At 46.3% G+C, this 12,060-nt stretch overlaps 1 protein-coding gene across 7 annotated transcripts in view; it reads left to right on the forward strand.

Moving 5' to 3' along the window:
- Positions 1 to 9,300: 9,300 nt before the first annotated feature.
- The window catches only part of REEP1 (receptor accessory protein 1), a 106,087-nt gene continuing 103,327 nt past the window's right edge, over positions 9,301 to 12,060 (forward strand). For 3 of the 7 annotated variants that reach the window (XR_007130073.1, XM_047745602.1, XM_047745601.1), the window contains exon 1: positions 9,301 to 9,545. Coding sequence is in view for 6 of the 7 variants with exons in the window: in XM_047745602.1 (XP_047601558.1) it covers positions 9,514 to 9,545 (32 nt within the window). In the remaining variant the exon portion in view is untranslated. The remainder of the gene's footprint in view (positions 9,546 to 12,060) is intronic. The other 4 variants (XM_047745597.1, XM_047745596.1, XM_047745598.1 and 1 more) reach the window with 4 other exon arrangements.

Consider the following 12,060-nt stretch of genomic DNA (forward strand, 5'->3'; position numbering starts at 1 on the left):
GAAATTAGGTAAGTTCAAATCCCAACCCTGTGACTCTACCTGGCATTCTGGATAGCTATCTATTGCTGTGTAAAAAACTATCCCAAAACTTAGTGGCAAAAGCAACCACCATTTTATTACACTTATATATTCTGTGAGTCAGGAATTTAAACAGGGCATAGGATGACTTACCTCTGCTCCAATATATAGAGAAACTCAGCTGGGAAGACTCAAATGGCTGGAGTGATCTAATAACTAGGGGCTAGAATCATCTGGAGGCTTCTTTGCTCACATCTCTGGTGACCGGGGTGGGATGACTTGAAGGACTGACAACTGGAGTGCCTACATGTGACCTCTTCGTGTGACATGGGCTTCCTCACAGCATGGTGCCCTAAGGGTAGTCACACTTCTTTTATGACCCTGGGAGCTTGGTGCTCCAAGAATGAGTAGTAGGTTAGGCAGAAACTATGTGGACTTTTATGACCTGGCCTTGGAAGTCATATGGTGTCATTTTCTCTGTAAAATAGTCGTCAAATCATTCACATCCTCACCCAGATCCAACAGAATGGGACACAGACCCCACTCATTGATGGTAGACATGCCAAAAAATGTAACCATTTTTTTTGAAACTACCTCATGGAAGTTACTGCATTTAATTTTCACAATAACACAAGGTATGTATCATTATCCTCATTTTATAGATGAAAAAAAATGAGGATCATAAGGGCCAAGAAACTCACGCCAAGCTAGTAAAGTACTGAGGTAATACCTGACTCCCTGACCTTTCTTGTGCTCATGGCCTCTCACCTTGAACCTTTAGCCAATAGACCACACCCTCTCACCTAGTTGGTGAAGGAGCTGCAGGTGCCAACACCGCTTGAAGAAAGGTCAGGGACCCACCTTCCAACTTGGCTGATCTAGTCCCATAAATTGGCTTCCCAGGCTCCCAGCTCTGCCTCCCATTCTTGGGCTCCAGTGCTGCCTTTTGGGCCTGGTGTTGGGTTTTGCCTCTCTGAGTTTTAACTATCTGCCTTCAAGGACTTTGCCCTGACTTATTCCTCTGCCTTCAGCAGATTGGCGCATGGGATTGACCTTCTTGGCTGGCACCTAGGTCTATGCTGAACTAGCTTGTGGCCAGGGGATTTGAGTAATTTGAGACATTCAACAGCCATGACACAGGTATGTTCAGAGTTGGCAGTGACTGCTGGGTTGTTCTTCGCAGAAGTCCCCGAGGAGATGGGCTGGCCTGGGACCCAGGGCCTTATAGCCAGGGTAATACATTTATTTCTCAGGACCCTTACTTACAAGTGCCAGAAGCCCACCCTATGCCCAAAGTGAGATGTGTGGTGAGGAAGCTTCCATAACATGCGAAAGGCAGAGATAAAGCTGGACTCTGAGCTCTAGAACCAAGTTTTAAATGATGCAGACATTTCTTCCATACTCTTATTTCTGTGTGTCAGCTTAAATTCCTCCTAATTCTGATGGTCTTCCATCCAAATAGAAAAATGAGGAGAGCAGCTTCTGATGCATCCTTCATCAGAGTGGAATAATCACACTTCCCTTATTCCAGCTTGAAAAATCTCAAGGAAGTGTTCTGATTGGCCTCTCTTGAGTCAGGTATCCACCTCTGGACCAATCAACTATAAACAGGAAGGAGATATCAATCACCCAGAGTTGACCTCTTGGACTCCACCCTCGCGTATCTGAGTATTTTCCCATGAGTCAGACAGGCACCCTATGTGCTATGTACTTCAGTATGATATGACCAAAATCCATGGGTATCCTTAGGCAGAGACCACTGACATTGACTTATAATATCAGACTGAGCACTGAAGAAATGTTGACCATTTCTCAATTCATATTAGAGTCATTTTGGTGTCCAGGGCTCCTGAGTATAACCTCAGAACACTGTAAATGGAATGTGAATGGAGTCAGTGACCCAGTGGTCTACACCTTACATTGACCTCTGTTCAGTAATTTCAGCAGGAATCCATTCATAGAATGGAGAAGAAGTCCCACAGTGTGTTTGGTGTGGTAGAGACAGCTCTGCCTCTTGACTGCTTTGAAATAGTCCCACTTTCTAATCCACTAGGCATCGAACTCAAGATTAGTTCCAAAGTGCTGAGAGGAACTTGTTGCCCACATTCACAAGGTTGACCTGTAAGCAACTGTTTTGTTGTTGCGGCTGCTTCATTCTCTGAACTCAGTATCAAGGAGGGTCCTATGGAAGACAGTGCTGAACTGCTGCTATCTCCTGGGCTCAGGTGGGTCCAGAGTTGCCCTGTAAGAGCCTGGAGATAAAGGGTACTGTTGGTTCTGAGGGTACTGAGGGCACATTTAACACTGAGTTCTTTATATACTCAGTCAAGATACTGAGAAGATGAGATGTGGGTCAAAGCAGACAACGTGGATTTCAGGGATGTTTCAGCCAGGGCTATGGCTCAGGATTAAGTTTGTTCCACATTTCCTTTTCCCACCACACCCCCGGGATTGTCCCTGTGGTCAGTGCCTTGATGTGGGTCTTTCTAGGTAAAGCCAAGAATACAATGAGTAGCTGAGACCATTGTTGGAAACCACTGACCATCTCCTTTGGCACTCCTTTTTTATTATATCTTTCTTCCTTTGCTTTCCTTTTCCTCCCTTCCTTCCTCCCTCCCTTCCTTCTTTCCTCTTTCCTCCTTCCTTCCTTTTTCTTTCTCTTTCTTTCTTTCATTCTTTTCTACCATTCTTGTTCTTATTCTTTTTTTTTAAGATTTTATTTATTTATTTGACAGAGAGAAATCACAAGTAGGCAGAGAGGCAGGCAGAGAGAGAGGAGGAAGCAGGCTCCCTGCTGAGCAGAAAGCCCGATGTGGGGCTTGAACCCAGGATCTGGCATCATGACCTGAGCCGAAGGCAGCGGCTTAACCCACTGAGCCACCCAGGCGCCCCTCTTTTTTTTTTTTTTGTATGGTCACCCAAACCATTTAATTTTCCCTGTTCTCCCTTCCTCCTTTCCCTCCTAAACTCCTTCCTTTCTTCTGTCTAAAGTTGTCAGTAGCCCTTAAAGAAGTAACTTTGATGTATCTTCTTAACTGTTTTCTGAACCTAGAGGTATAAATTGGCAGGCAGAGTGGGGTTATTTCAAGGAAGTTTCAGAATTGCCATTGGGTATGGAAGTTGACAGGAGCTAAGCTGTGTAACACGTGGGTGAGTCAAATGCTCTAGAGGGGGCTCCGGGAGACGATGGAGGCTGGGCGACTGGCAATAACAGAGCTTCTTTCAGGGAAGCAGGTGGAGTTTTTAGAACATGAATTATTAAGGCTGCCATAATGTGGAGTAGGGTATGTGACTGTTACAGCTGAGACCACTGGCAGTGTGTACTAGGCTCTGTTCTCCCAGCACTGCATCAGAGATTTGGATATAGGTATAGATGGTTATTGTTGGAGTTTGAATTTTGTTCCTCAAAAGATGTTTTGAAGTTCTAACCCTTGGTTCCTAAGAATGTGACCTGATTTGAAAATAGGGTCTTTGCAGATGAAATTACTTAAGTTAAAATGAGGTCATACTGGATCAGGATGGACCCTAAATTCAATAACTGGTTTCCTTATAAGAAGGCCATGTGAAGATAAAGTCATAAAGTCATAAAAGTCAAAAAACAGTCATAAAACAGTCATAAAGGGAAGATGATCACATGAAGATAGAGGCAGAAATTGGAATGATGCTGTTACAAGCCAAGGAATACTAAAGACTGCCAGCAACCATCAGGAGCCAGGAAGAAGTAAGGAAGGATTGTACCCTAGAGTTTTTAGAAGGTGCATGGCCTTGCAAACACCCTGGTTTGGGAACTCCAGCTTCCATAACTATGAGAGAGTAAATTTTTGTTGTTTTAAGCCATCTAGTCTATGATCATTTGTTATAGCAGCCCAAGCAAGCTATTTTGGTGATCTTATCAATCTTATAGATTAAGACACTGTTGGTTGCCTACCCAACTGCCAGTTCACCATTGTTTCCTCCTATCCCAACCCCAATTTTGTTCAATGTCAGAGAGCAAGGTGCTCTAAGAAGTTGGTTCTTGAAAAAAAAAAAGAATGAGTCAAAGCAGACTACATTTATTCCCCTTTTGCTAGGGATTAGTTAGAGTGACCATCTGGTCCTGCTTTGGCATCTTGTAAGGGGAAGTTCAGAGTTGGGGTGGGGAAGGCTGCTTCTGGGAAATATTTCCTCCATATTAAAAAGATGAGAGGCCTCTGCACTTTCCTTCTTACCTTTGGACATGTTTGTGTGAAGGCATATTCCTTGATGGGTTGCAGCCCTCTCCTAGCCATGAGAAAGGCCAAGTGTACTGCCGAGAGGCTGACCTAAGTCTCTGATCTCACTGAGCTGTTAAATCCCTAACCTCTGCTGTACTTCTTCTTATGTGAAAAAAATGAACTCCTATTGTTTGGTTGGGTGTTCTACTTGCAGCTGAAAGCAATCTAACAGACACACTAGGAATAATAGTTAATAATACCAATAATTGGATTAAAAATAATTTGATTTGACTGAAACCCTTGCCCAAAGTAAAAAAGACAAAACAGAACAGAGATAAATGTAAAGTTTCTGCATTAGAGATAAAGACTAATTGCTGTATTAGCATAAAATATAAACAAATATAATATATATTATATATAACACGCATATATAATATATAAAATTACGTTTGTCAAAAATACGGTAGATGTAAAAGGCTACTGGCAGAGTGGGAAAATTCTAGCATACACGACAGAGAAGAGGTTGGTATTCTTACACAAAGAACTTTTGCAAACCAGTAAGAAAATGGCAAAATCACTCCGATAGAAAAACAGTAAGGAATAAGAAAAAGCAATTCTCAAAAGAAGAAACATAAATAGCTGACCAACGATAAAATTCAGTCTCACTGTCCACAGTAGGGAATGCAAATTAAATACAATAAAACCTGCAAGGGCATATTCAGGCCTGAAACTTTTGGGAGCTGGGTCCTCCAAACTCTACATGCAAAATTAAGTCTGAATGTAAATTATAAATAAAGCTACAATGAACGAGTCTTTTTATGGACATGCGTATGCTGTACTCTTTGCTGAATAAAAAAATGGAATTTCTGAGTCCTATATAAAGCGTATGTTTTACTTTAAAAGAAACTGTCAAACCATTTTGGAAAAACCATTTTACATTCTCATTGGCAGTGTATGAGAGTTGCTCCTCACTCTCATCAGAACTGGGCAAAGTCAGTCTACAGCCATACCACCCTGAACGCGCCCGATCTCGTCTGATCTTGGAAGCTAAGCAGGGTTGGGCCCGGTTAGTACTTGGATGGGAGAACTGGGCAAAGTCAGTCTTTAGTTTTAGCCATTGTAGATAGGTAGTGGTATCTCACTGTGGTTTCAAGTTGTATTTCCTTAATGATGTTGAGCATCTTTTCAAGTCTTTTTTTTCTTTTTCTGTCATTTGTATATTTTCGGTGAAATGTCTTCAGATATTATATATTTTAAGATCTTGGCTAATTCCATCATTTCTGTCATTTCTTGGTCTGTTTCTATTGATCTTTTTTCTCTTGCTTATGAGTCTTTTTTTTTTTTTTTCCTCTTTTCTCTCTCTTTCTCTTTTTAAAGATATTATTTATTTATTTGAGAGAGAAAGAGAGAGAGCACAAGTGGGGGGGGTGGGCAAGGCAGAGGGAGAGGAAGAAGCAGATTCCCAAATGAGTAGGGAGCCTGAGAGTGGGCTGGATCCCTGGACCCCAAGATCATGACCTGAGTCAAAGGTAGACACAACCAACTGAGCCACCCAAGCGCCCCAGTCATGTTCTTTTTCATGCTTAATAATTTTTGTTTGCATGTTGGGCATTATACATTTTACTATAGTGAGTACTGGATTTTTCTGTTTTTCTTTAAATAGTGTTGAACTGTTTGTTGGTTGGTTGGTTGGTTTCTCTGGAGCACAGTTATGTTACTTGGGATAAATTTGATCTTTTTGGCTCTTGCTTTTAAGCTGTGTTAAGGAAAGTCCAACTCAGTTTTTAGTCTTAGAGCTAATTTGCCCCTAATACTAAGTCCCCTCTTGAGAGCTCTAGCCAGTGTCTCATGTATTAAGAGGTCTCTCCATTTTGGCTTGTGTTCAGGTAATATATTCCCAGCTCTGTGTGAGCTCCAGGAATTATCCGGCACACTGCTTTTTAATGGTTCTTCCCCTGGCTTCCTGTAATTTCACCCATGCGTGCTCTGAATTGTATTCAGTTAAAGACTTGAAGGGTTCCCTCTTTGGATCTCTGGATCTCTCTCTCCCTCCCCCCCAACTCCCTCCTCTCTGATCTTCTGCTCCCCCAATTCTAGCCGCTATAGATCCCGAACTCTGATCTCTGTCTTTTGAGCTCTTTGAGATTGCTGGGCTCTGTTCAGGTCCCCTCTCCCCAACCTTCCCTGTGCAGTAATACCTGGAAACTGCATTGAGACAGCAAACTAGAATAATTGTAGGACTCATATAAGTTAGTTTCCCCTATCATAGCTGTCATAATCCCTGGCTGCCTGTTGTCCAATGCTTACAGTTGCTTGGTATATATTTTTTTCCCTTAGTTTTCTAGTTGTTCACAATATAAGGACCATTCCTATGGCAGTTAATGCTTCATGGATGAGAGTGGAGTCTCTTTTTCCTATTTTCAACTTTAAAAATCCTGGGGGAGAACTTTTGCCCAGCTTATGTTCAGTGATCACCCATGAGCCCATCAAAGTAGTAAGGACTACAAAAGAAAATGATGCTTTTTAAGACTGAAGTATGGGCAGAATCATTTTCCAATACAAAATGGAGAGATCTTCTTAGAAGAAAGGGGAAGGGTGTGGGGCAAAAACAGAGAAGCAGCATTCATCGTAACAACAGTTGGTGTGAAAAAGAATAAAAAGTGAAACAACTGATAAGACCAAGAGTTCCGTTGTTGAGAAGGCTGTGTCCAATCCCTGGCCTTGTGCATTCCAAGGTCAAGGACAAACTGGAGGGGGGCTAGGGAGGAGAGATGTAATATGTGTAACAGTTGGCCTGAGATAAAATGAAGTAAAAACACAACTTTCTTCTCTCTCCAATCTTTCCCCTCCTCTGCCTTTTGAAATTTGCTGTGTGGAACATTTTTCCCAAACCTTGACTGAATTCTGGGGTTTGTCCCATTACTTTTCTGGTCTTTTTCAGACAACAGAGAGACCTCCAGATATTTTAATCCCATGAATGGTCTCACTTCATGAATTAAACTGTCTGGTTCTGTGTAATAGTAAAATTCCATTTATAGAAGAATTCCATTTATAGGAATAGGGGACATGCTTCAGAAGGAAAACAGTATGCGGAGAGATTCTGTTTCTCCACCAAAAGGATATCTTTGGAACCATAATATTCAACTCCCTACAATAGCTAATAGCATATACTGACCTTTCCAGGGATTTGGGGTGGAGAGGCGAAGGACATGGATGGAGAAGAGGGGTCTCACAAAGGTCCTATTTACTTGTTACTGTCCTGATCTACCTAGTAGATATTTCAATCTTTTTCTTACAGGGTATAATCTTAACCGTGTTATCTCGGGTAAGGCATAGTGAGGCTAACACAGATAAAGAGAGAGAAAACAGGAAGTTTTACAGTTTTGTTACCTTGCAAGTTCCCCGGACAGAACACAGCATGCCATAAAGTGTGTAAACCCTGGAGTAGGTTATAAGGCAGAGGCAGAGAGGGGAACTGTGGTTTCTGCAGTAAGTAAAGAGCGAGGCAGAACAAGCAGGTTTAGCATTGGCCTCTCTGAATAATTTCATTGGGCTCTAGGGCAAAGGAGCTGTCTCTGGTAGTCTGGTACCTGATCCTGGAGCAATTAGGCCTGAAGTGTGAGAGCCTGATAAGGAGGTGGTTCGGGGTGTGGACTTAATGGACTATGCAAGAAGGGGAACTAACCAGCTTCTAGCGAGGGCCTCAAAACTGGGTCAAGACAGCATTTAACAACAACTAAACTAAGCTAAATTACAGGTATTTTATGGGTCCTTTGGAAACCCCTTGTCATAGATGTCTCACCTCCGTCCCTTTATTATGGGCGAGGTCTTTCTTCTTCCTGCAATCTCTGTCTCTGTTCCTCCCTCTCTCTCTCTCTCTCTCTGACACACACACACACACACACACACACACACACACACACACACTGCTAGCATATTTCCAGCCTCTTTCTGTCAAAGTCTGAGGTCTCCTTGCCTCTGCTAGTAAGCCATGTTGGGCAGGGCTCCTTTAAAGAAAGCTTCAAGCTAGCTCTCTCTGGTGCCTCTCACATCTGACACTGAATTATACATGACATGAGCATCAGTAAAGGGGAATAGTGCTCTGGGAGAGCACCATGGAGGGGGATGAGGAAGGCAGAGGCAGAAAAGAGGAACAAAGTGGACAAAGGTTTTCCAAGCATAAGGGAATAATGTATCAGAACTTATATAATAAGGGCCAGGACCCAGGTGAGGAAGGTGAAGCATTTGCCTTAGGGGCAAAATTTAAGGGTGTGCCATAAAAAAAACAGTTATCAAGATAAATAATATTTAATGCAATTTAAAAAATATCTAAGGACCTGTGTATAGGATACCATTTCCCCTTTTGCTTAAGGCACCAAAATGCCTCAGCAGGGCACTGGTGCTATGCCGTAGCAGCTTCTAGCTTCTTCCTGGCCAGATTGTATCCCTGAGCCAATTCTACAAAGCAATGCTGGAGCGGCCCCCTAGGAAAGGCCTTCCTCAACAAATAACCTTTTATCTGAGTCTTGAAGAAGGAGGTGAGGCATGGAGTGAATGAACAGGAGAGAGGGAACAGCATACCTGCGAATCCAAAATGCCTCAGTTGGAAAGAGTTAGATGGCTCTTTGGGGAATGGTGGTGGCAATGATTTTGCAGGCAAGGACCAGATTATGAAAAAATTCTTTAGTATTTTAACTAGGGGAGACAAATGCCCAGATTTGTTTCTTATGCATATGATGCTTTGTTGGGGGACAGATTGGAGGGGTCAGGCCTGAATACAGGTAAGTTCCTTAGGAGGCTAGCGCAGGGTCCAAGTGAGGGATGACCGCATCCCCAACCAGAACAGGTGAAGCTAGATTCCCAAGGTCCAGGTCCAGGCCTTGGTTCCCCCCCATAACCCTGAGGGTGGGGCGGCACCCTGGTGTCCCAAAGGGGCCACCTCGGGGTTCCATTGGAGCGCCCGGGGCACCAGGGCGCGGAGGAACCGCCCAAATTCAGCCTCGGGCTGGGGCGATGGGGTCGGGGCGGGTCCCGCGGGTGCCCGACCTGCTCACCGCCCAATCGCCGCGGGCCCGCCGAGCCCCGGGGGGCTGGGGCCGCCGCCGCCGCCGCCGCCTGAACGTGCCGCGGCTGCGCTGACGCGCGAGCGCCGGGCAGGGCGGCGAGCGCGCTCAGTCTGGTGGCGGCGGCGGCCGTGCGCGGACCGACGTTGCCGGAGCGCCGCAGCCGCCCGCTCCGCCCGCAGACGAGCCGAGCCGCGCCGCGCTGCGCTGCCCCGGCGGCGCCCGCTCGCCCGCCCGCCATGGTGTCATGGATCATCTCCAGGCTGGTGGTGTAAGTGGCCTTCCCCGCGCCCCTTCCTTCCCCTCCTTCTCCCCCGCTTGGTCCCCGGGCTGCGCGGGCCCCTGCAGCGCCCGGCCCCGTTTGCTCCGGCTATTAATACCCGGCGGCCGCTAAATTTAGCAGGTACAGTAGCTGCCGAGGACGCCTGCAAGCGGGCGACACAGGACGCGGCTGCTGCCCTGCGGGCCCGGGCCCGGGCGCGGGGGACGGGCGGGCGGGGCGGCGAGGGCGGGGGCGCACGGGGACTGCGCTGGCTGCGCCCCGCAGCGCCCCGGCCGCTTTTGTTCCCCGGGTGGGTGGGATTGCAGAGGCCCGGAATGGGCGCGCCGCTGGGACACGCGTCTGTCTCCTTTGGGAGAAACGCTGGCGGGGTCTGCCGTCGCCGCGCCGCGCCGCCGCGCTTTTGTCAGGTGAAAATGACAGAGCCCAGCCGAGCCTGGGGCGCTGCCTGGAGGGGTCGGCGCGGAGAAGGGTGGAGAGATGACGGCGGGGCTCCTACTGGGATTGAAAGAATACTCCTTTTTAGGTTTCTCAGATTGACAGCGGTAAAGGCAAGTAGGACACAGCGGGGACGTGTAGGAATCTTGGGGCAGACGCCTGGCGTACCCCATGTCTGATTCCTTTGGCGGAGGTCTGAGGGAAAGATAGGGGCAGGCATCTCCAGAAATTCACGGGAAATTTCTAAGTGACAGCCGCTCAGGTGGTGGCAATGACACCTCCCAGGCCTTGTAGGAGAGCGCAGAGTCATCTGGGGTGAGGCCTCTGTGAAGTCATTGGGGGTGGGTGTGGGGGGCGTTTTTCTCTGTCAAGCCCCAGAGCTGAGTAGACATTTGAAGAGCTCCTTCCCTCGTGGATTTATTTTCCTTTGGAGCTACACATGGCTGTAGCAGTTCCTCTCCTTCCCTAACCATTTTTGCCTGAGTCAGGACAGATTTGCCACCTGCTCAGGGGAGCCAGGGCTGAAATTGGCCTGGAGAGTGTGGGTGGGAGGTGCACCTCAGGCTCTTTCTTTGTCTGGGAAAGAGGGGCTCCAGACTCTGGTTCATTGTGCACCATCACTCCCAACGTTGTGAAATATCTCCCATCTCCTGTCCTTCTTTACTGATTTTCTAAGAAGTGGCCAGAGGCAGCCTTCTGAAGTCATTCTCAGCATTGTAGCCCTGCCACCATTCTGGGCTTTCATCCCAAAGCCAGTATTTGTGCCTCTTGGCCCCCAAGTCATCCATTCTATGCAGCGCTCTCCACAGCTGTTGCGGACTGCTGGGGTTTGTGCTGTATCTCGAGGTGGCATGTTAAATATTTAGAAGATTTCTGAGGGCGGAGCTGGCATGAATAATACAGGGAAGCGACTGGAACGCCTTGCCCCACCTCATGCCTGACCAAGGCCTGTCTTGCCTTCAGGGTGGTATTTTTTTCTCCTGAACTAGTGTGTGATCTTCATATTTGGCAGTGACTTCTGGGGAGCCCTCAGGGTGTGGCCGGAGACTCCCATTGGCCTGGCTGGAGAGCTCATTTTCTATAGGTTCTACTGCACTAGGCCTGGCCCCCTGGAGAGTGAGGGCTTCTAGTCTGGGGTCCATGTGACCATCTTTAATTTTATGAGCATTCCTCCTCTCCTACTACACAAGGCAGCTGAGTGGAGTAGAGAAAAGAGGCATCTCTTGGGAGGGGTCTCAGTGTTGCTGTTATTTTTTAAAACCATGCTCCCTAGAAGTGAAGCTTCAGAGAACTTAAATGACAGGAGAACTACCCCTCAGGTCAGCCCAGGACCTTCTGCCCCAAGGGAGAATTTGTGGGATTTGGGGGTGTTATTTCCTCCGTCAACTCCAAAAGGTCAGGGATACCACCTATCTCCTGATCACTGTCTTTATAGAAACCCAGCGTGGAAGTGTCAGGTGTCAATTATTAAAAGCCAATTTAGTTAGCAGTACCGGTTTCACTTAAATAATAACCTGCTCATTATAGGAAAATCAGAAAGTATAGATAAATAGATTGAAGATCATCCACATTATCACCACACAGAGATAGCTAATGGTAATTGTGAAAGGTCTCGTCTTCAAGATGTTTTTCCTATGCATATATGCACATACATTTATATTTCTAGTTCAAGGCATTTATTGATTCAGCCCAAATTTCCGCATCCCTCTTAGCAAGGAATAGGAATACTGAATTTGGAGTCAGAAAACCCTCGGTTCAAATCCCAGTTCTGTCTCTTGCCAACAGATGCCAGTTCACAAGAGATCCTAGTTCAGGAGCTAGTTAACCTCATGTTGCCGTTACAAAGATTTCAAGAACACGTGATTCATAAATTGCGGAGCATTTCCGTTCCTCCCACACACCAGATAATTAAGAGAGGGCGGAGGTAAGAGCTCTGGAAGGGGCTCTCAGACTTAATCTACTCCTGTGTTTTGCAAACTGGCTTCCCTGAGGGCCACCCAGCCTGAGTGGGTGGGCTCTGGGCTCCCAGCCCTGATCAATGGGAGTAACTCCCCCTTTGGTGGTTTGT

Source organism: Lutra lutra, chromosome 9, assembly GCF_902655055.1.
Source record: "Lutra lutra chromosome 9, mLutLut1.2, whole genome shotgun sequence".
NCBI classification, from domain to species: domain Eukaryota; kingdom Metazoa; phylum Chordata; class Mammalia; order Carnivora; family Mustelidae; genus Lutra; species Lutra lutra.